The following is a 24,461-nucleotide window of genomic DNA, read 5'->3' as shown; positions in this document are numbered from 1 at the left end:
AAAACAATAAACAAAAGGTACTTCGACGAAGACAAGATACGACCACGAGGATACGACAGATACGGGCGCTTTTATGCGTCCTATCTTGTCAACCTGTTTAACGTCACGTTTTCTTTTTTCTTGTTAAACTAGTTGGCGGTCGGTGCACTGGTTCACCACGAAGGCAACGTTTTCATAGGCACGCTCAAAAAACTTTCCAAACGCAAGAAACTTATTATTTGCAATAATGGTAAAATTAATAAAATCACAGTCTCTAATGAGTTTCCCCCCAAATATTAACCTTGTTCGTAACTACAACCTTGGCCTGCGGAATAGCAGGCGCAACCGTTCCCGCAAAAATACGCTTTGCACACTATTCTTCGCGTTTTTGTGGCACTTTGTTTAAATTTGCGGTCATTGAAACGTTTCAATCCAAGCCAATGATGAAACTAAGGCGAGCGCATGATGTAAATGGCAGTCCATGACGACACAGACGGCCTTGATGCGAGCCGCATAGACGCTAGCGCCATATTCCTCTCTAGTGTATATTGTAAGAAACTCTATGGCCCCATGGCCCCTTAAGTGGCTACTGGCTCGTCTAGTAGTGGCTACAATACTTTCTTTTCTGGGTGGTGCTAGCTGCGCGCCACTTCCCTCAATTTAACTTGGAAATTGGCGTGTGTTTCAAAATCCTCAAATCCAAGCCGACCCTGGAGTTTGATATATCAGTATTTCAAAAAAACTATGGGCTTAGATTCGAATAAATACAGTACCTCTGACTTGTTTAAAAAAATTCACCGTCTTTCGCAACGACCGTGAAGAAAGAATTGGTGATGGTGTACTAATTGCGTTTAACGATACCAGTGATGTGGTTGGGTCGAGTCATTTTGGAGCAGCTTTTGGAGCAGCCAAATTTAAGTTTTGGAGCAGCAAAATCGGCTATTACAGCAGCCAGAATGATCAATAAGGTTTGAGAAATATTGATAGAAGGAAAGCAAAACAATCGAGAGTAGCCCCAAAAGCAGCATCCTGGGCACACAGAAATGTTTAAACAAGTAAAATGCCTTCGGTGCAGACGAGTTTCTGCCGCACAGATGTCTTTTAGCAGTGACTATGAAATGCCTCAAGACAAGCACCGAAAGAGTTTGTGCGAGTGTGTACATGCATTCACTGCCTCAGCCAACAGATCATGAAAGAACTTGAAGGTTTATTGTAAAAATAACTATTGTGAGGAGCGTGTATTCATCCATCAAAGTAAAGACACCGCAGGGCTTGATTACTTGCGGCCGCCTAGTAGCTAGTACCCTAAAATGAGTGCAAGAGGACTTTTCTTCCCTCAACTGTGGGGCAAGAAGCGCAGGCTCTGCAAAATGACATTGTCAAAAGGCAGCCGCGACAGAATGTACTGAGTGCATTTTATGTAAAAGCTTCTAGCACCCAACCTCCGGGTTCCCAAGACGAAATTGAATGCTACATCTCCTCTCCGACTTCTACACTCGCTTTCAAATTTGCAGCGGACTAGGTTTGCAACAACGGCAACTCTCTGGCTTTCTTTGAGCGGTAAGACTGTCTTCATGAAGCGCTCACCCAGCTTGTGAAAGAGGGTTACTCATGATGATCAATGAGTAGGTGGACCAACGGCTAAGTTATTTGAAATGAAAACAAAAAAATCAGTGAAAACGTCGACCAAATTCTTCACAAAGAGTAGCTTTGCAAAGAAAGTTTTATCAGAAAATGCTTTCCTGAAGCGCTCCTGTAGCGTTCCACCTGAACGACATGTTGAGTCAGACAAGATCACTTTCTTCGAAGCTCAAAACTGTTCAATGAACCAGCTTGCAGCCAGTCCCAAATTAAAGGGACACTGAAGTGAATTTGTCAAGCTCCCGTTTTTGCTTGCACTGCGTAGACTGGCTCAAATTAGCAGACTTTTCATCGTTTATCCGGTTGACAAATCAGTAATTATTTTGCAAAGCGCGAAAGAAGAAAAACTACCATGCGCGGTTTGCGGCGGCCGCACCAACTAAAGCTGTGACGTTGGGAGGAGGGGGCACCGTGATTGGACAATGCCCAAGGTGAGCAACCAAACAAGTTTCGGTTTCGGTTTCGGTTCTGTAAAACACAACCGGTGGCGTTGTTGGATGGGCATTCTCAATAACTCAGTAATCATCGTACCGCGCTTCTGCCATGTTGTCAGCTGTAAAAATGCATAAAGATAAGCCTCCCAGGACGGCTTGGAATCATAGCATTCACTAGCCGAGGCCTACGCAGTGCATGGACGCCCTCCGCGTACCCGCAGACGCCCAAATGTCATGCGCTTTCCCCCATATTTGGAGCTTGCCTCACTCATGCCTGTGCCGTAAAACGCGTGTTCGCACCAGGCCAACGGTCTGTTCATTCTGGCCTGTGCCCACTGCCTGCAAGCAGTCGGTGCTTATGGCAACAGCACACCAACGAGAACTCGCTAGCGCGCCAGTGCCAGCCTGCGCGCGTTCTGTGAACTAGTTCGTGGAGCCATGAACGTTGCGGCCCAAAAAAAGGTGAACTCAATGTAGAAAACATCGGCAGAAAACGAAATAGGTAACTTACAAAAAAAAAAAAAGCACGTACCCGCGGGGACTCGAACTTGTGACTTGCAAAACATTTGCGGCGGCACACCTAGCGCCCCAGACCACTCGGCCACGGGACGGGCTCCGCCGGCCTTGGTAATATAAGGTATATATTGTACAACAAGTTTACACTTTTATTTACTTTTGGCATTTCAAGCAGGTTAGGTGACTATTTGTTGTATTGCGCTCGTGCAGTTAGCGTCCCCCGAGTTTCCACAATAGCTCACGTCTAGCAATTGCATTTCGTAGACGGAAAAGCGTTCGCAGATGCGTAGTCGTGCTGCTGACCGCTGTGCTTGTTCTCCCACCGCAAAAAAGTGCTTCCCGCACCCTATTTTTATGCTGTACGGTAAAAATATCAGTTGATTTTATTTCCTTAGTACCTATATTGACTTCGCTGACTCTTCTCCCGCCTTCAAGAGGCCTTATAGTTTCCTACTGGCGTACCAGTCAGCGAAGCGTCGCATGTGCGCTTGTGCAGCGCTTGTATGAAGCGATCTTGACTTGGAGCTAGTCTAGATACAGTGTACAAACTAACCAAGTAAAGAAAGGCCCATTCTTCCATTCACAAACGTGTCCTGGCTTCGTTTCAACTGAGCGAACGAATTGCGTCGACCCATCGGTGGCCGGCAGATGAAACGCTGGGCCGACTGACTCTGTCTGAAGGTCGGGGAGCCCTGCAGTAGCGCAGCCAATTGCGAGCTCGGCTCCTCTCGACGTCACACGAAAACGCCGCAGAAAATGGGCGAGCGTAAAGAGAGGAGGACAGCATTTTCGAATTGATTTTTCTACTAAATAAAATCGCGTAAACGCGCCCAGAGTGGTCGTAACATGGCCTGGGGACTCCGGACTACAATTTGCTCAAGTAATCCCGCAATGTTTACATATCACTTCAGTGTCCCTTTAAGGCCATCATGAACTTTCGTCCCTTGCCCCTTTCCCACTAGCTACCCTTGCAATGCCCCCTCCATCTCGACCCCTCGGAGCTAGTCACATGAACTCCGGCCAAGCTTTATTGAAAAGCAGATATGGAGGTGCGCGCCTCAGGGCAAAGTTTTGAAGCGCTCGAGACAGCCAGCTGGCTCAGAAAGAGATGTTTAGGCCCATTTCTCGGGCAGATATTGCATGGACGCTTTCACTAGCTGCGCGGATGGTATTGTTTTCGCCCACATTATCAGCTCCTTCACCGCACAAGCAACTTCGTGTGAACCTTGAGCAGCATTTTAGAGAGCACTTAGATGCAGTCGCTCGAGATCCCCGCCGCCATGTGGCCGCCGTCGGCCGCGCCGCACGCAGCGTGCGGGTGTTCCGCGGCAGCGGCAGCGCGCTTGTGGCGTGTGCGACGTGTTTTCGCGAGCAGAAAACCCTCCAAGACTCCCTCCTCTTCAACGCTCGTGGCATAAAGAGCACACCACATCGAGGAAGCCCGGAGAAACGAAGCTTTGGCGCAAGATTGGCGCAGATTACTTGAAATCAGAGTCCTTGTAGCAGGATGTAGCAGGATTTACCTCTCGGCGCAGTAAGGCGCAATTGGCGCAGCTATCACATCACTGCGATACATTTGACTGTTTTCTGGTGTCGCTTGCTTGTAATTTAGAAATTATGTGGTGCTGTATAAAAATTTCCTTCAGAAAACTAATTTTCGGTGCATGTTATGACCCGCCTGGGTCCTGCAATTATTTCTGCGAAAACATTCATGACTGTCTAAATCAAATTTCAGTACAATTCGCCGGTGCACCCATCTTTTTCCTCGACGATTTCAATTTTCCTTCTTTGACCTGGGACAACTCTAATTTCATTTCAAAGCCCGCGTCAACTGACGCTACTTCTTTTCTTAATGTTTGCTCAGATTTCGCGCTGTGTCAAATCGTTCAACATCCCACACGTGTAACCGCATCAACGTCTTCCTGGCTTGATCTAATCCTCAAGTCATCACCCGATATTGCCTCACCAGTAACGCATGTTCCTGGCCTCAGTGATCATGACGCATTGCATTTTAGCATATTTGTTCCTTCCACCCACGCTAGCAATTTCACTAAATATATCAGGGATAACAACAAGAGTAATTTTGAGCCTATAAACGCTGACCTATCATCTTTTCTAGACACTTTCTTGCTACCCTGCAATGAGTTACCGATTGCAAAACTTTGGGCCTCTTTCAAAGCAAAAGTCATGTATCTGAAAAACAAATACATTCCACTAAGAAGAGCACTTCAATCCTCTAACTCTCCTTGGTACAAGTTTCCTAAGTGCTTATCTAATAAGAAAAGGCGGCTTTTTCGCGCAGTGAAAAAATGAAAAAATTCTAATGTCCCAAAGAAAAAATTCTAACGCCCTCAAAAATGCCAAATTTGTCTTTTTTGATCAGACCCTTCCGTTAATCCTTCAAACCAATCCTAAGCACTTTCGAAACGTCGTAAAGAGTAGAAAGAATACCATTATAACCCTTGTTAAGGGCTCCGGAGATCAAGTTCCTAATCAGCACTGTGCATCCCTACTTAATGAAACATTCTCCCACCCATTCAACAATTCGTTAGGTAATTTGTAGTGAACCTTTCCCTCCACAACCCAATTTCTCCCCATGGATTTTATTGTTGTTTATGCTGGGATCACAACTATTATTAAGGGACTTACGCGATCATCTTCCTGTGGCACTGATGAAATTACTTCTAAATTTCTTGAAATACTATAGAATACAGTTCAATAATACTACAATGTATCTTCAGAAAATCTCTTAACGATGGATGCTTGCCTACTGATTGGAAAACAGGGAAAGTAGTCCCGCTTCACAAATCACAAGACACGCAAAACCCATCTAACTATTGTCCAATGTCACTCACATTGGTGTCATGCAAAATTCTTGAACACATCATTTTTACGCACCTGGTTAACTTTCTCGAATCAAATAATTTTTTTCCATCCATCTCAGCATGGATTTCGAAAACATTATTCGCGTGAAATGCAACTTCTCACGTTCACTAACGATTTGCACACATTTCTCGACTCCGGATTTGAAACCGATTGTGTGTTTTTACATTTTGCTAAAGCGTTCAACACGGTTAACCATCAACTTCTAATACTAAAACTCAGTCGGTTAAATATTGATACTCAAGTCTTGCAATGGAATGTTGCCTTCCTAACTAACCGAACTCAGTATGTGCTGGCTAATGAAACAAGCTCACCTTCAACCCCCGTCACTTCTGGTGTGCCTCAAGGCTCTGTTTTAGCACCATTGCTCTTCTTATCTACATCAACGACCTCCCTAGTAATAGATCTAGTTCTATCTGTCTTTTCGCAGATGATTGTGTTGTGTACCGTAAGCAAACTACTAACTCAGATGTTGCAGCACTACAGACTGACCTCGATGATATCACTGCTTGGTGTAACCTCTGGCATATGGATCTGAACATTTTTAAATGTAAATCAATGAGAATTTTCCGCAACCAATCAACCTGTCCAAACTATTTTCTTAAAGGAGTACTGACACGAAATTTTCGTGTTACGTTTTTTTCGCTGCTATGCGTGCCTACCAGCCCACTAATCATAGAATGACAGATTATACGGTCGAGCGCAGCGTAAACATTCATTTACGGCGTCGTTTATTCGTGCCAGTTTCGGTTTCGACTGAAAAACGCCGACCGGCCGCCATAACAGGGTGTATCACATGACGTCACCATTCTTGCCGCATCGCTGCCTCTCTGGAAGCGCGCGCGAGCGAGCGCACGTGCGCGCCCCCAGACCGGCCGAGGTCTTCACCGTCCCCACAGGCCCGGGCAGCATGACGTCAGTCCCAAAACCATGACGTGTACACACGCCCGAGCAGCGCGCGCCAACCACAGCCAGCGCGTCGGCTTTGTCACAGGAGCCCCGACGTCGGCAGTTTGGGGCAAGTAGCACATGATGTCATGTCGGCCCGCTCTGGGCTTTCTCATGCGGGCGAAGATTAAAATGGATTTTAAATATGTTTCGCTAAACTGTTGCTGTTGAAACTTGCTGGGAGATATCTCCTGATAAAAAGGAAGCGTTTTACATAGTTATCACAGCTTTGAAATTTCGTGTCAGTAGTCCTTTAACAATATTCCCCTTGACTCTGTAGTTTCATACCTTGGTATACATATATCTAATAATCTTTCCTGGAAACGGCATATCGAGTACATAGTTTCAAAATCAAACCGTATGCCTGGATACCTGAAACGGAACTTCCACCTTGCACCGCCTTCACTCCAGAAACAGTTGTATTTCACTTACGTTCGATCAAACCTAGAATGCGCCTCTTCTGTTTGGGACCCCGGTTACGTTACCTTAATAAACAGTTTAGAAACTGTTCAGAACCGCTCAGTCCATTTCATTATTTCCGACTATCACTGCACAGCAAGCGTTACTAACATGAAGGTCACACTTAACATTCTCTCTCTTGCCTCTCACAGAAAGCCTTCTCAACTATGCCTCTTTCACAAGATATACAGGGGTGAGATAGCTGAATCAAGTTTGGGAGCAGTTTTTTGGAGCAGCAAAATCTCGATTTCGGAGCAGAAGAACCTTGGTTTGGAGCAGTTAACGACATTTATTATGTCACCTTAGGTGCCCAAAAAAATGAAATTTCTGGCAACTCGGGGGGAAAGAGCACTTTTTAATCGGTTTTGAACGTATATAACACTGAAACAGCCTTTTAATAAAGTTTTTCTACCAGAGTATCACGAGGTACCAATTGCACTACCTTTTTACAAACCATTTTTAAATTCTTAGACTCTATGGAACTGGTTATTAAGCTCTATGTATAGATAGAAAAATGGAACTGGTTCGCACTTGCCACAACATTGTAAAGATTGTGATTCAGTCTGTAAACCCGATCTGGACAAAACAAAAATAATCGAAAGGAGCAGAGATGCTACCGCACGTGAGGTTGTCGAGGCGTTTTTCATGAAGAGAAAAGGGCCAATGTGCGCAAGTGTACCGTCACTATCTATTTATGATAAGGAAAGTGCATTTCTACATACGTTTTTCTGATGTTCGCCAGATGCCCGTGATGTATACTTTTCCCCTCCTTTCTTTTTTCTTCAGTGCATGCCTGTTATATACGTTTGTGCTTTTCGAAATAAACTCAGTTGTTAGTAGCGCCTGTCAAGTTTGCCACCGTCCTCGTCTTTTTTTGCACTAAGCCTCCCATTCAGTATGTACCAACTAGCCCAACAGCACGTTCGGTTAAAGCATGAAGTTCTGTTGAAAATATCGAATTGAAAAACTAAGCAATCGTAAGGCATTTTTATTATCATGGGAATGCCGAAAATATTATTTTTTTAATCTCAGACTCGGCTTTAGGCACAAGTGTAGAGCCACGGCAAAAGTTGCACGTTCACTAAGGTGCACGTTCACTACAATCGATCGTAATTTGAGTAACGTTGATATGTTTAGCCATCTCCCTTTTGGCATTAAATTTCACTTCAGATAGATGAACCATTATTACTAGCGTGCAATAATAGCCCGTCCCGCTATCGGACATTGCTTGAACATTTTGCGGCGATGTAGCCTGCGCCGCCCCTTTTGAAGTGTCGACCGTCCCATTCCCGCCGCTCGCAAGCTCGCTGTCAAAGGCAGCAATAACTCCGCGTTTTACAACAACACAATGAGTTCGAAATTTCACTTCAAGCGTGCACCGCACCTCACACGAAACGCGGCGAATTCCCGGGCACCGCGTTATTTTTTATGAACTCCACCTTTCGAGCGGCGCAACTTCCCGTAACCCACCTCCATAACCAAAAGCACGGTAGAAATCTGCGAAGAGCAGTCTGCCTGAACTAGAGTGAACTAGCCTGAAATATGAGCAACTGCTTCGCCTGCTGGCCATGTTTTCCGATCTTCACCATACCAAGATGACGGCGCCCCGCATACGTATGTAATGTCGTTCCGGAGATACGGCGTTCAGAAAATTGCCGTTTTGTCATTAACTAGAACAAACTTTGTCGCCTCAGTAAACATTAGTATTTTTATACAGGACTTTGCAATGATTTTCGATGGGAAAGCTTTAAAAACGTACAGAATATAACATGTGCAACCCGACATTGTGACTTCCAAAAAACTATTTCGGGGACCATTTCATACGGGTTTTTTTATTGAATGATCAATCAATTTTTACAAACAGCATCACCTTGGGGGTAATGGAAAAGTATGCAGTCAGTGAGCAATTTTCCCCACTGAAACTCACGGGAGCGTTAAAATCGTTGGCTCTGTTTTGGAGCAGTTTCGCGCAATTTTACCAATTTTCAAGCTTTTGGAGCAGCTTGGCACAGGAAAACAACTTTGTATCAAATCTGCGCAATATGCGCAGCTGCCTCACCCCTGGATACATTATCACAATCATGTGCTGAAATCACGTTTCATTGCATCCCCTTCTTATACCTCTACCCGTGTAGCCCACCATCATAAAGTTCACATTCCATTTCAGCGCACTACAACATACAGTAACTCATTTCTTCTGAAGAGGTGCGCTGATTGGAATCATCTGCCTGCCTCATTGGTTACTATCCCAGACACTCATCCTTTTCGCGCTGCACTTACAAACCTTATCTAAAATGTACACCCCTACACCTTATCTGCTTAAGTTATCTTTTTTTCCCTTTATGTTGGTGACGTGAAACCGAGCACACTAAAATCAACTCTGAATTTTTGCACAGCGATGTATTTGTCAGTTCTTGCTTACACCTGTATAGTCGCATAGCAGAATGTTTTTTTAATTTTTGGTCATATTTACTTTATACTTGTTATTGTACCATAACACGCATGTCTTGGCTCATGCCTTCTTGCTGTTGGTTTATTTCTTTGAGTTGCCTTTTTTTGACGTGCCTTGTATTCCACTATTGATGTAGCCCCTTCCCTCTGTAACGCTTCTTGTAAGCCCCGAGGGTAAAAATAAATAAACAAGTAAATAAATAATAAATAAATATCCTCTCCACGAGCAACAGGGAATGCCTGAAACACACTTTTTGAGAAAACAGCTCTCAAAGCTTACGGAGAACTTGATGTCCCTCAAAAAGCACCGAACGCATAGTCCTTGCTGTCCTTGCTAGAGAATGACCTCTTGGGCTTTTGCCCCTTGATCTGATGCGGTGTCGCAAAAATGGACGTTTTTCGGCCATTGCGATTGGTTTCGCTTCCGCCTCCGCTGACAAAATAATTTTTGTAGCGCCTTTAGAGGCCGTTTTTCGGCATGGTATTTTTATACAGCATAGAATAAGAGTTCTACAAGCCAAAGCAGACAGTTTCCAAAAATCATTTTTTTTTTCCGGCGATTTCCACGACCCGATCCCCATGCCCCCCCTTGATAAGGTAAGGAAGCCCTATCGTGCTTGCTTCACCTAACATAGCCTATATTAACCTCATCTAACCTTTCGGAATAACAACATTTGGGCCAGCAAGGAAAAGCTCTTGGGAGGCGGCGCCTTTGGCGATCCATAGAAAGAACAGTTTAGACCACACGAGCACGTGCTTTGCTAATTGTTCACCACCGGGACTATTTTACAAAGATGACTACTTTTGGAGTGTGGCAATATGAGTGCAGAACAAGACAAGAAATACAGTATAAATAACCACAATACGGAATACCCAGAACCCTTGTGCATGCATAAAAGGACATTCAATTTTGCGCCGCTCTGAGTTGAATAAATATTTTATTTCTGCCTGACACATTCATTCTTGTCGCACCTATTCCTGTATGACTTGAAAAACAGATGCAGCGCCAAAACTGTATCTGAAAAAAAAAAAGCAGTGTGGAAGTTGTTTGTTACAATCAAAGTGATTTGGGAGCTCGCTTTTTGGCCACTATGAACGTTCCTTTTTTATTGTGTAATTTTTATTTTACTCAAGTGCCCTGTTATCGTACCAGAACTGTTACTTTCCCTGCATCCTTTTTTCCCGCGTAGCCAGAGATTGTGCCCATTTACCTTCACAGCAAATGTAACAACTGACCTTTGTTGCTAAAGTTAACGCATTGAATTGTATTTTTTTGTGCAAACCACCCCTTATAAAATACCACCCCGTGGAGTCCGTAAAGAAGACAAGATATGATACAAGTTCGATTCATTAAAGAGGCAGTTTTGTTTTCATAACAACAACACTAATTTTATCGCAAGCTTCAAACAAGCAATCGAGATATTAAAGAAGACATATCCAACAGTGGCAACTTCCTGGTTATGCGTCACTCTTGGCCATATTATGTGACAGTGGCACGAAATCTGAAACTTTTTCAATACACTTGCATTTTTTTTCAGTTATTAACAATGTCTTTCGTGGCTGAAATGGAGTTGAGTAAGCTACCAAAGTCTAGTTCTTTTGAGCTTTAAGGTTGTAGTTTTTCATCAAGGCCCCTTTAAAAGAAAATAAAAATGGAATGAAACGAAAAAAGACTGCATTGCGGCACCAAGGGGTAATGATCTAAAGAAAGGCAGGCGAACCAGCAGCACCAGTGAACATTTTTTTCTCACACTTCGCAGTAACCAGCATGTGCTCACAGCACACCCCAATAGGATAGCGTACCTTATCGACGGACCCTCCGGCGGCGGCGCCTTTTTCGACGGCTGGCAGCCGCCTCCGTCTGCGTTGCCACAGAGAACTGCATCGTGGCGCCCATATGCACCTGCGTGGCTGGTGGAAATAGTGGAGGTTAACATCACGGTCAACCAGACACTAACCCTATACTTAGCCTAACCCCATCTTCCTGCTTTCAGCAATGACTGTTTTCCTGGAGCATCTATATTTATTTACTTATTTGCAGATTTACTTATTTACTTATTTGCAGACCAGACAGACAACTACTTTCGCTGACAAAGACAACCACATCAACGCAACTGTGGGTGCTGGCATATAGTCACTTCAACAGTTCTTTAGCTTTGAAACGTTCTCCATCATGCCTAATGATGGTCTGTTCTTTTTCTCATTTTTCATTGGCATTACAGATGTCAGAAGAACTATTTCTCGAAAAGTATGGTATAGCTCTCACTGTGCACTCCGCCAAGCATCTACCTACCTACTTGGGCCTATGTTGAACGACACAAGTGTAAACAAGTGATTAAATAAAGGTATGATCGCATTCGCCAAAGCCCTTGCATGGAGACTTAAAGCTGAAAACGTGTGGTTGATTCCTGTCATAGGAATCGGTTAAACACGAAAGTGAAAAGTGCAGCGAAATCGGCAGCTGAGCATGATTTGCGGGTCGACGGCTGTCTTGTGGGTGTGCTTGGCAAGCAACCCTGCTGGCGGGTCGCTTTGGCAAAGGTGTACTGGCGTCATTTCCGTGATGGATATGACGTCAGTGAACTCTTGGTGTATCCCGGCATAAAACACTTTCGTGTTAAAGTATAAAACCCGAAAACGCACAAACCCAAGTATAACGTACTCTGGTTCTAAAGGTTGCTTCCCTGCAAGAGGACCCTGTGTGCAGGGGTGCACCCTTTACAGGCCACTTGCTTCCTTGTACTGGCATCATTTCCATGACGGATATGACGTCACTCAAATGTTTGTGTATCCCGGAATGAAACATTTTCGTGTTAAAAAATATTTAAAGGGACCCCGAAAAGCTTTGTGAAGGTGGCAATCAAATGCATTCAGGTGGTAGAACACATAACGGGGGATTTTTGAGCCAAGTGTGAGCCCCATGCGTTGTACGGATAATTTGTAAACAATTTTTGAAAATCGCCTTTCTCAGCCGATAAGCGCGACGCCGCAGCGAGCCCACCGCAGCTGACGCAACGGCGAAGGCGCCCCCTGATTAGCCCAATCGCCGGTGAGGTCGGCCGCCGGCGGCGTCACTGCCATTGGCTTCCGGCTGCTCCTCCTCCTTCCTGCGCGATCCCGAGGCAAAGGCGGCAAAGGCGGGTCCGCAGTGATTGACGCGTGCCTAGGCGCAAGAATGTAGCTAGCGCAGAACGGAAGTCGAGCGTCGCGATGTCACATGGCTATTCCCAGTGTTTCCAGCTGCTTTGAAGGAAGCAGAGAGGGAGGACGAGTCGATCGGCAAGTGGGGAGAGGTGCATTTAATTGCTTCTGGCGCAGCTAATACTGAATGTAGATCAATAATTCCAACGGCATTGCATCGCTATATTGGTGCTACGCGACAATACAGGCCTTTTGCAACTTTTAGAGAAGGCTTTTCTGGGTCCCTTTAAGTTACAAGGGCGTGCTAATCAACCACTACACAGCAAAAGAAAAACACCAAGTGAGATTTTTTTAAACCTCCTCTTCATGGAACATTTATCGCAGTTGCCACTGTTTCAGGTGGAGTTCTTGCCTGTGCAGCCAACAGCTGCAAATATCCAGTTTGATACTTTACACAACAGTGACAACTTCAAAATCACTGCAGTGCCCTCAACCTACTTGAATCTTGAAGCCATACCGTGGGGTTCACAATATACACATGAACATTTTGCACAGAGAGAGAGAGGGGGGGGGGGAGAGAGAGAGAAGGAGAGGGAAGGAAGGAGGGAGGGATGGAGGGAACTCTACTGAATACTGTGGTTAGGAGGGGGGGGGGGTGTCACCAGGAGTTCCAGCCTGCTGGTCACTGAGGCATCCCGTACTGTCACTCATCTGAATCTTTGGGTTTAATTGATTGTGGGGGTTAACGCTCTGACGCTAATTTAGCCGGGGATATTTAAAAGGCGCCTAAATTTCAACACATGGGCGTTTTCACCTACTGCCTCCATCAGAAAAGCAGCCACCACAGCTGTGATCAAACCTGTGTCTTTGGGCTGAGCAGCATAACGCGTTAGGCATTACAGAGAAAGAGAAGGCTCTTTATTAGAAAGGAAAGCCGAGATGTTTGCCGGGGGAAGGGGGAGGGGGAAAGAAAAGGCCCCACAGATTACAGGGCAGAAGAAAGAGAAGAAATAAAAGAAGACAAAAATAAAAAATGGCGTTCAGTTTGTGAGTAGTAGGATTAAAAATTCTGTTTTCTAACTCTAAATCACTGCAATTACGCCAATCTTGTCCAGATAGGCGAACAACGCCTTCCAGTACTTTGCGTTGAGCTGGTGGAGATGGCCATGGACCAAGAAGCACTTTCAAGGTCACTGGTCCTGGGCTGAGGCGCTCTAGTTTCTGCACAAGACTACACCTTGCGTGTATGTATGAATGGCATTCCAACAGCAGATGCTTCACGGTTTCCGGCGACCTGCAGTTGTCGCAGTAAGGGTTTGTGGTGACACCATGTCAAAAAAGGTTTGACTTCGTGAACGCTGCGTTGAGACGAAGTCGGTGGTATAACGTCTCTAGTCGGTGCGGAAGTACCTCTGGCAGCCTCATCCTGAGCTCAGGGTGTATGTAGCGTAGGAAGGCATGGTGGTGAACTGGAAGGGACCAGAGACGGCTCCGTTCCATTAAAACGAGCGTCTTCGCAACAGTTGTGGCATCACGCTTACTGAAAAAAATCTTCCTCATACAGTCTAATCCCGCTACAACGAAGTCCGCTTCAACGAAATTTCCGCTTCAACGAAATATTTTCAAGTCCCCATCAGCTAGCCATAGAAGTCAATGCAACAAAATCCTCGCCACAACGAACCATTTGACTGGCTTGCTTTCGCTTCAACGAAATTTTTGATGATTTGGGCTGGGTTTGAATAATTATTTTACAATAAAATAAGCACAGCACCAGCTATCTGTAACTTTTTAAACGTTCAGGACGCTTAGTTTCACCGAAAACATGCGCGGTGCGCCCACACTGCCACCCAAAACAAAAAAAAACTCATAGGTGGATGCCATTGTGTGATGATGATAACGATGCGGTGGGCCGTCTTTGCACGAGGCACAAGCCAGGTTCGCCAAGCCGGAGCTATAGTGGCTATAGCCAATCCGTATCCAGTTAAAATCGCGTGAATGTGCTCTGTTGCTCGCATGGCTGCTGGCGCAGCGCCGTCATGTATGTGTTGTAAGCAGCTGCCCTTGCAGTTTTCCTGCTACAATTCTTCAAAGTCAAGAGCAAAACCAATGTTTTCATGTTTAGTCTTGAACCCGCGTCATCCTATGTTAGTCGCGAGCGGGCGGTCATGATAAATGCAAGCGCGCGTGGCTTGCCTGCCAAGGTCAGTTGCTGCCGTGCCTAGTCAGGCGATAATTAAGATAACGGCGCCGTTCTTGCCACAAGGGAGAGGGGGGCTTCCAACCACCTAGCAGCTATCTGCAAGTAATCAGCTCGGTGGAAACGCCTTGTTGTACAGCAATACGCTTTGCGCCTGCATTTCTTCACCTCTCCCCTCCTTCTCAGTATCGCGCTCTTTGCGTGCTGGTAAAAAAACAGATAACGATTGGTATGTTTGTTATCTGGCTAAACACGACATTACTGCGCGTCACTCTTTTTTCTAAACATTGTATTATGCTGCCATTGATGCAGAAATATACCGTGCTATTTTTCTTGCCCTTCCGTGGCGTGTTGGGGCAGATTTCACCTCAACGAATTTTCGCTTCAACGAAATTTTTTGCACGTCCCGTCAATTTCGTTGTAGCGGGATTTGACTGTATTGCGCATTTCCAGGTCCCTGCGAGCAGCTTCATCCGCTTTCTCATTTCCTAGAACACCACAGTGACCGGGAAACCACTGAAACATTATACGGTGTCCAGCGTCGTTGGCAAGGTGGTGCAAATAGGCGATGTCTCGAGAGGCATGTTCGTGAATGGCGAAGCACTCGCTGCGTTGCAGGCTTTGGAGAGCCGCCTTCGAGTCTGCTGCTCATTAATGCCTAAGGCATCAATGAGTAATGTCTTCATGCCTAAGGCATAAATGGTAAATTTACCTTCTCACATTCTCCTCTGTTCCTTCTTTGCCTGGCATGTGTAGTTGGGGATTTTCATTCTTTGCATATTTTCATTTCTTGGGGGGGGGCGGTGGTGGCGACAACTGCATTAAGAATGTTCATAGTACACAAGAACTGTGGCACTTGTTTACGACTGGCTTGGGTGCTGATGAATTGCTTGCTCGTAGCTCTTGCAAAACATTTTCACTGTAATGAAGTACCACTTTGATCATTCTATCGCGTTCTGCTGAGAATATAGCGGCCACCCGTTTCGTGTACTGGTTGTTCACACTCTCTACAAACCTCTCTAGAAACCTATCTAGACTCTCTAGAAACTCTGAACAACCACTGTATGAAAGATCTTCTGCTCCCGCAAAGGGGAACTTCATTAAGCGCGACGTAGCGCCAAAGACACCCTAACAATGGCACATGAGGCCCATGGCTAACATGAGGATATTACATGCATTTTGTTCCCCGTACATGCACATGTGGGCCTTCTCAAGAACTTCTGTATTTCACAAAATCTATCGTGCATGCATTCCTCAGTGCTTTTCCTTTTCTCTGTTTCAGGTACTTGAGTGGGAGACGAACACTATTTACGTCATATGTGCAACACGGTTTCAGGAGCTGAATCGATGTCGCAGTTTCTGTCTGTGATATCGTGCCAAAAGCGCGCTTACCAGCGATCCTCCCTCGCTGCGAGGTCTGCGTGCCCAGCGTGTGCTGGATGGTCACCATCTGAGTGCCCACGTCGCACCTGATGGGGGCAGAAGCAGGAGGCACCTCAGCCTGCAAGTCAAAACGCTCGTGTCAACAGTACTGTATTTGCACGATTGTAACGCACACCTTCTGTCGTTAAAAGTAGCCTTAAAGGAGCACTGACACCAATTTTCGGCGTTAATATTATTGCACAGTTCGCTTCCTTCACTCAACAGAATACCCTGGCTGAAATATGAGCGGCCTGCGACGCGAAGAACATACTTCAATGGGATCTCATTTATCGCGCCGACGGAGCAGCGCACGGAGCGGCACTCAGCAAATGGACATCAGCGTGACATCCCCCCGTGAAGCCAAAAGAAGTGATGCGCCAGCGCTCGTCAAAAACTCGTGACGTCACTTCACGCGCGCGGCCCCACGAGCGGCGAGCGGGCGCAACACCCTCTCAAGCGGGTGCCAGTGACGTCCGCACACAGCGGTGAGGTCAGGCAGGGAGTCTGTCATATGCGCTGTTCGGGATGAAAGCACGGGAATTTGAAACAAACGATTTTCAAGCCACTCAATGTAATTAACTATCGCGCACTGAAGTATTAGAAGTGCTGTTTCAGGTTGGCCAGACCATTAAGCATCGATAAAAGCAATAAAAGTGTCAGTGCTCCTTTAAATTTTCGTGTCAGTGCTCCTTTAAAATTTGCGTGCGCATTACAATCAGGCTTAAGGCAAAGTCGGCTTTCAATGTTCCCCGCTTTAGCTCTAACGCGAACAGGAGCCGGATGAGCGAGTTTATGAACCTCAAGGAATTTTTCGCTGCCACGGTTGCGTGCGTCAAATTAAATGTCTTCTGTCAGGCACGTGATGCCAGGTCTTTTACATTGGCGCAATAGAATCGGCGTCAATTTTTTTTTTTTGAATTTTCATGAATTAAGTTACCTGCGTGTTATAATCGGGGGCGCGTTAAAATCGTGCAAGTACGGTATTTGCAGCAAGCACTCCATTATGGGCTGCCACTATTTGCAACACCGTGCTTGGCTGAAAAACAAGACAAAATAACACCCTAAGGCCCGCGTGTCTACCAAGTTGACATTTTTAAATTCCCAGAGTTTTCCAGGTTTTCCCCGAGTTGTTTCGCTAAATTTCCTGAGTGATACAAACGTTTGTTTTAGGTCACGGCGGGCTGACACCATGTCGCCAGATACTGTAACTCTCCAAAAAGGGGATTATAAAATAAAAAATAAAATAGCACAGTTTGAATGGCAATTATGAGTAACTTTTATTCTATGCAAAAAGTAAACACAACAGAGTAGTTATTAAAATTCACAGGGAATAAAAAGTGGAAAAAAAATTGTAAGAGTAGACTATACTGCCACGTCCTCAGCTCGCACACAATGCCTCGGTGCTGTATTTCACTGCTTCTGGGAATTTATTTTTGGTTTTGGATGAGGGACGCCTGTCGCTCTGCCTCAGCCAACACTTTGTTTTTTGAGCTCAAGCTCGTTTAAAGCGGCGGCGGCAGGTTTCCTTTTTTGTTGACTCCTCAATGCGTCTGCTCTTTCTTGTCTCGTCCTCTCCAGCTCTTCCTTCCACCGCACGTTCGCCCCCCGCACCATTTGAAGCATCCTCTTGGTCAGCTGCACCCTGGCAACTTCTCCGGCTGACGACACAGTGCCGAAAACAATTTTCTGAGCGACCAGAGATTGTTCCTTCCGCTTTCAACAAGACAGTCCTTGTTGATAGAAAATCCCCGCTCAGCAGACGCATTTCCGTGCGAAAGAGAGGGGATCATCTTGAGAAAAGTGAACAGGTCGTTGTTTGAGCCACAGACACCAGCCCAGAGGGTGTCCAGCCGATGCGTGCTGCTATCAAAACTTTTCGGTGCTGCCTGCGTAGCGGCTAAAGAGCACACGTGCTTGTAGGACTGCAAAGCACGATCTACTCCTGCCCTGGTCATCCACTGATGTTCTGTTAGAACTTCGAGTGCATCACTTAAACGCCTTTCCCCGAGCTTGGGAATCAGCGTGCACATGGGATCCAGATACGACGATCCCCTCGTCAGTTTGGACTTCAGTGGCGACCTTTACGCAATATTTTTGGCGCAGTTCCTCACGAAAGTGGCGCAGTCCCTTCTGAATGCAAGGATAGTCAAATCTGAAAGTTTCGGGGCCTTTCAGAGTGCATTCCTCGTGGCAAAGCCAAGGTCCATCTTGGGTGCTCCGAGAATGTTCGATGATTGGCCCATGTGCACCTTTATCAACTTCAGCGGACTGTCCGCGGCCATCATCCCTTCTTTCTTTACAATTTTACTTATCAACGATCGCAGAAGATTTTCCAACGCTGTTCCGAGAAATGGAAACATCGGCGAATCAGTCTGGAACTGAGCCAGGAATGGCTGCAGTTCCTCCGCAACACTAAGCATGAAGGTTAGCTTCGCAGGCAGAAGAGGATCATGGATGGCTGCTTCCACCACGCTGTAACTGGTGCTAGGCGGTCGCGTGTTCTCGTTTCGACACGACTCAACGTACACCTTTTGGTGCGGCAGAACCTCAAGAGCCCTTGAAATTACATGCACGTTTTCAAGGCAGCACAAAAACTTCAAAGGGTAGATGCTGCTCTCGGTCATGCATGCGTATTCAGCAGGTCGGGCGGGTACCTATTTGAACAAATTGTACATAGCCCGAACAAATTATACGAGTTGCCACCCATTGTAGCATGTCCGGTTTTGAACGCACCGTTCACAACATAAAGGGCTTCCAGCGTCTAGAATCTGTCGGCCGTCACTGGAATAGCACAGTTCTTGCTTGATCTCACGAAGAAGCTTCATGTTCACGTTTGGCCCGTCCATTGATATCTGAAGATTGTTGGACTGCGACAGTCCATCTGTGGCACTTTTAAATGCGGGCACCAATTCTTGGCCCGCGTGCGACCAAGAAAGCATGACGTCAGGTAGCGCGTTTTCATGCACTCCTGGGCATCCGACCAAAAGCGAACCAACACACTCATTTGCTCCTTTTGTGCACCTTTAACGACTCGTCAAATGCCACGACGAGGTGCGACGCTTGGCTCACTTCTGACAGGAGGATCTCTTAAAGGGGTCCTGAAATACCTTCCGCTGATGCGTCGATGTACATGTAACCAAATAAAGCAATGTATTAGCAATCTCCTCCCGCAAGAATTTTGTTGAAGCGATGAGTATTAGCTGAGAAATCGTAAATCAAAAACCGCGCATTATCGTCGCGTCGCGTTTCCTCCTCCTTTCAACTTACTCTCCGCTGTTGACGACGAGCGAGCCTTCCCTCCCATGATGCTGCGCTCCTCCGCGGTGACGTACTTCCGTTATTGCGCTGCTCACACAGCCGTCTGCTACGGGCAAGCTTTGTTGACACCATGAATCCCGCACTCCGTTCAAGGCTGGAAAAGCGAACGAAAAATCTGGTCCCATGTGTGCGGTGGCCTGGCCTTGCCCTTTCGCGGTGTACGTTGCTGCAGAACTTTGCTATCAGCGGCACGCGACTTTTTATCGGCGGCGAATCGCAGCCGCACGGAGAGGATCCTGCGCTCGCTCCCTTGGATGCACAGCGCACTGTTTATCCAAAAAGCGCCGTATCAGATGTGGCCCCGCAAGTGCCGGGTCTTATTTTGTGGCGGTGGTAATTCCTGCTGGCGGCATGTGAAAAAGACATTTTAAACCGATACAGAACCCGTGCACAAAACGCCAGTTCAGCTTGGGGCGATGCGTGGTGGAGAGCGGCAACGTTGGCAAAACATGCTCCGCCACGGCTCTGAGCTTTCTAGCGCTGGAGCGAGCACCATTTTTTTGACAATATGGTGTGTGTGTTGTGCACGCCTTTGTTTCGCGATGAAATGCGGCGTTGTGCTTCTGCGGGTGGATAGTTCTTCCCATGGTCTGGATTATCTTTCTCGAGCGACTTACGACTCAACCTCGCATGGGGTATGTGCAGTGTGCGTGGCTAAAAGCCATCTTGGCTTGTGCGCCAGAGTTAAGTGACTTGCAGTTCGTCCCCGCAAACCGCGCGCGAGGTGAGTGCCGAATTTACGAGGGGCAGGAGGAGGACACCCATCGTCTGTCAATCGCGGTTCGGACTTGCAACGCATGTTGTGATGTTGTGTTCGTTCGAAACGCATCTCTGGATTGTTTGGAAGTTGAATAAAATGTATGCGTCAAATCCGGGCATTCGGCTCAGGGCGTTCTCTGCGATTGCAAGAAAGTGCCACGGGGCTTCAACGCTTTCTTTATGGAACGTACTCAAGTAAGAGAATATCCCCGTCGTGTTATGGCCCTGTTGCATTCAATACGATCGGTTAAGCGTTTGTTTACACTTGTTTCGTTTGTCGTAAAATGTCCAGGCAGTCCGGCACTCCGCTGGCAGATCAGCCGGCGAGCCGGCTGATCTCTTTGCCGGAAGTGCGTGAAAAAGCCGCCCAATAGCAGGATGTCTAGCTAATGACGAACATCTGGGAATCCAAGACGTAGACATGTGAAGATGGCGGCGTCCAAAAACACGAAGGGAAGGGTGAGAAAAAAGCGACAAACTCTGCAACAAAAGTGTGAGCTTCCCGCTGCGCGTAAAAGAGTAATACTTGGCACAGATGATGTTGACGACCCAATCTAACGATTGCGCTAGTCAATTTAGGGTGCTCAAAACGCCTTTCAGGGCCCCTTTAAAAGAACAGTGCGAGACCATAAGCAACTGTATATCCCACCTTGCCTTTCCCTAGCTGCACTTTCTTGGCTGTAGCTGACAATGGGAACATCGAAGGGAAAAAGCAAAGCCGATGCCATGGCAGCCTCATACGATGCGTGCGTCATAACAGTGTTCAAAACCTCAGCATTTATCACCTCTACGTCAGGCTGAAAGATTTCCTTGGCTGCACGCTCAGGGTGGACGTTGGTAGCTGCAGTTGAAGCAGGTGAAGGCTGCGCAGAACCTGACGCCACTGAGGCGGCTTCCACAATGCTAGGCGGCGGCTTGCTTGCCAGCCGCGTCAAAAATGGAGCTATGGAGGGTGTCGCGGCTCCGGTCGCAGCAAGTCGGTGTGTCTTACTATTGGCGTGACTTGCCAAAGCTCTTCTTCCCACGTTGCTGAGCGAAAGCTGTTTTCTACAGAGCACAGAGTAAGCCGCGCGTTCGTGTTCCTTTCAACGGGCCTCGTCCAGGCTGCAAACTCGCGATGTTTCGGACTGGTCCAGTCCTGGACGAAAGTGCTCTTGAACGCAGTCATACTTGTCGCATCAAGGCGCTGCGCAGGAAGAGCGGAAAGAGTATCAGAGAGACTGCTACCAAACTCCACTAAGGTGATCTGTGTCAAATTTTTTGGTGTGCAGCGAAATTTACGAATCTAAAACATGCCCTGCCTTCCTACGCAGCAAAATATAGTGCCGTCCTGCAGTTCAAAATTAGCCTTGCAATGGGGTACAATGTCTATACTCAATACGAAAGGCATATTTCTAACATAACTGTGAACTCTTAAAATTGAAAATGAAGGGAAATGCGTTTTTTTTTTTTTATTATTATTACGCCCGGTTAGCAACGTGCGCCAACTTACTAGAAGCCACAGTAGATGGCGCCAGGAAGTCCAGCACAGGACTGAAGAGCATGGGGGAGAGCAACGCGCCAGGTAGCTAGGCTCCGCCACCTAGGCGGAGTACCGTATAAACCGGTATATAGGTCGAGTTTTTTCCCAAAATAATCCGCTCAAAAGTCACCCCTCGTCTTATATAGCGGTCATTGGGAGAATGTAAATTGTTGTCTGGCAACAATGTGCAAGCAAAGTCCGTCGCCATCGCCCTTTGTGTCGGACTGCTCTCTCTCACTATCACGCTTTTATTTGCTTTCCTCTTTTCTCTTGTTTTTCGGCTTTTACTCGTCGTGTGTGTGCGTGCGTGCAATTCTGTACGTGTCTGCTCCAAAATGAGCGGCGGAAGTCGACGCAAGTTCACCGCTGTGTTTAAGCTGAAGGCGATTGAGTTGCCGAGCAGAATAGGAATATGGCGGCCGAACGCCAGTTTGGAGTTTCGGAGAAAAGTGTGCAGTACTGGTGGAGCCAGAAAGCTAAGCTGTGCGCGTGCAACCCCCGGAACAGATCGTTACGTGGACGTCAAGCACTGCACTCCGTGTTGGAGAACAAAGTGGCAGACTTCGTTCGGGAAATTCGCTCACGATCGCTGCTGGTTACAGCAGAGGCCATCCACGGACCGGCTCCGCGAGTAGATAGCCCGCGACAACTAAAAGACATCTACGGGCCGGCTGCGAAGACCATCCCTCATGACCGTGTCAAACTGCGTGTCTTCCTCTTGGCAGTCGCTGCCTGACGACACGGTTGCAAGAGCGTTTGGGAAGTGCTCCATCAGCAACGCGGTCGATGGCACTGAAGATGACAGAGAGAAGCAGCCATCCTCGGACGACTCTGACAGTTCGGACGAGTGACTTCGGCAGGCATAGTGGGTGGCAGTGACAGACGGGCGTCGGAAATAATTATAGACATTGTGACAGCGCTTCTCTACCGAATTATTTTTTTTCTGTCAACTTTTCCCACCTCAAGGTAGGGGGTCGACCTATATACCATGTCGACCTATATCCCGGTTTGTGCAGTATAGTACATTTACGGTGGCCTTGCGCTGCACAAAATGCTATCACAGCGCGCAACGTTTTCGGCCGCCTTTATGGAATCTACAATCTGGGAAACACGCGAAAACATAAAGAGTGGGGAAGGGGCGCAGCGGCGGCTGTCAAAACGATGAAGAGGTCACTTGCAAGACGTACGAAGCGCCTTTTCAGTGGAAAGAGTGACTTCAGACAGCGCCATCAGCGACGGTGGCGGGCAACTGTCCACTTTCGACTCACTCTGGCCAGCATTGCCGTGACTTCGCTTCCTTTATAAATTACAGCTAATTTTCCACGATTGAAGTGCGAATCCTCCGAGTTTTCCATGAGTTTTTCCAGACTATTCAAAATCCCTGAGAATACGTGGTTTTCCCGGTTGGTAGACACCCTAATTTAGTATTCTCATGTAGCGCCATCCACAGCTAATGCCATTCGCTCTAAATGTCTTCAGATTTGCCGTGTGATGGGGTTACAACATACACACTGAAGGGCTAGCGACATGCTCTTTAGAAGACTCACCACAGTAATGGCAGCAGCTGTGTCCAAAACTGGAAAGCTGTGTCCATTTGCCAGCGCCTTGAAATAAAAAGCGATTGATGACGCACCAGCCCTGAGCCAATCGCATGTAGAAAACAGGTATACAACTCACTGAACGTACGGTTCTTCTCACTCTCTCACTTGATGATTCTTCAGCCTGTAAAAAACAATGCATTCTGCACTTCACACAGAGAAAACACAAAGCCACTCTGTGTGTTGATAAATTTTTGAACAGATCGGAAAGAGCACAAATGAGGCTAAATAAATTGGAATCTGCAGTCACTGCCACAGGCCTTTCTTTTTTGACTCCACAGGACGTTTGCACCTGTACAGGGTAAAGAACACATACGATATGACCTATTCTTGTTTGATTTCCGTGACTTGAACTCCTGTGTTCACGTTCCACGTTGGATCTTTTGTTTTGGGTTATAAAAATAGCGCTGCTTGCAAGGGCTAGCACTGTGATCCTGGTTTGGCCGAGTTAGAGAGCAGCACTTGAATGTAAACTGTCTGAATGCATTGAAGTTGACAACTGCCAGTCCGCGCGACTAAATCACTGCGTCCACTGCAAAAATCATCCAGCGCATCAATTTTTTGATATAGTTGGGAATCCTAACACCACTGGGCAACCGGTGCAGCCTTGAACTCACCGCGGACTCCCTGAGAAGCAATCCAGCATTCGTTTTTCACATATCCCTACGGCTTGGAGAATCCTCAGACCGTGGAGAGTTTGAAACTTTAAATCGAAGAGCTCTATTGCAGTGGAATGCCAACAATTCAGTCACTTAATTGGGATTGCCAGTTAATTAGCACTGAAGTGAGGTTCCTGTCAGCTCTGCATGTAATACTATGGGGAAAGTACTTGGTAATCGGAAGTTCGTACTCTAAAATATCGGTTAATTTCAAGTTATTTCCCAATCGTAAGTCCCGAGGCGATTGAAACGTTTGAAAAATTTGCTACTTTTAGTGAAATCCAAAAACAGCTTTGAGTGGGGTTAGATGTGCAGTGAAATGCGAGATGTGCGCTGACAGACACTAAAATCACTAAGACTGTTCGGCCCCACGTGGCAAGCTTTTTTCTGTTTTAGGGGCTCAGGCTGTTGGCGTCTCCTGTCGTCGTCATAACCGTCGTCTCATGTAGTCGTGGTACTAAAACACCCGGAAACTCATTTACTCCTCACACTTGAACGTAACGCGTACTACAGTTGAACCCCTTTATAAGAGAC

The 24,461-nt window shown here is 46.6% G+C and overlaps 1 protein-coding gene across 4 annotated transcripts in view; it reads right to left on the bottom strand.

Annotated features, from left to right (window-relative positions):
* LOC144153738 (uncharacterized) overlaps positions 1 to 24,461 on the bottom strand; it is a 76,466-nt gene that overhangs the window by 44,761 nt on the left and 7,244 nt on the right. For 2 of the 4 annotated variants that reach the window (XM_077685429.1, XM_077685430.1), the window contains exons 4-8: positions 23,348 to 23,392; positions 23,218 to 23,274; positions 16,042 to 16,150; positions 11,115 to 11,222; positions 10,231 to 10,329 (exon numbers count right to left, since the gene is read on the bottom strand). In XM_077685429.1, the coding sequence (XP_077541555.1) occupies positions 11,116 to 11,222; positions 16,042 to 16,150; positions 23,218 to 23,274; positions 23,348 to 23,392 (318 nt within the window). In that variant the 3' untranslated portion in view covers positions 10,231 to 10,329; position 11,115. Of the gene's footprint in view, positions 1 to 10,230; positions 10,330 to 11,114; positions 11,223 to 16,041; positions 16,151 to 23,217; positions 23,275 to 23,347; positions 23,393 to 24,461 lie in introns of those variants that run through there. The other 2 variants (XM_077685431.1, XR_013319365.1) reach the window with 2 other exon arrangements.

This window comes from Haemaphysalis longicornis, unplaced genomic scaffold (assembly GCF_048455015.1).
Source record: "Haemaphysalis longicornis isolate Haplotype H1 unplaced genomic scaffold, Haemaphysalis longicornis Haplotype H1 scaffold_9, whole genome shotgun sequence".
Classification (NCBI taxonomy): domain Eukaryota; kingdom Metazoa; phylum Arthropoda; class Arachnida; order Ixodida; family Ixodidae; genus Haemaphysalis; species Haemaphysalis longicornis.
This window is presented reverse-complemented; position numbering and strand designations above follow the sequence as displayed.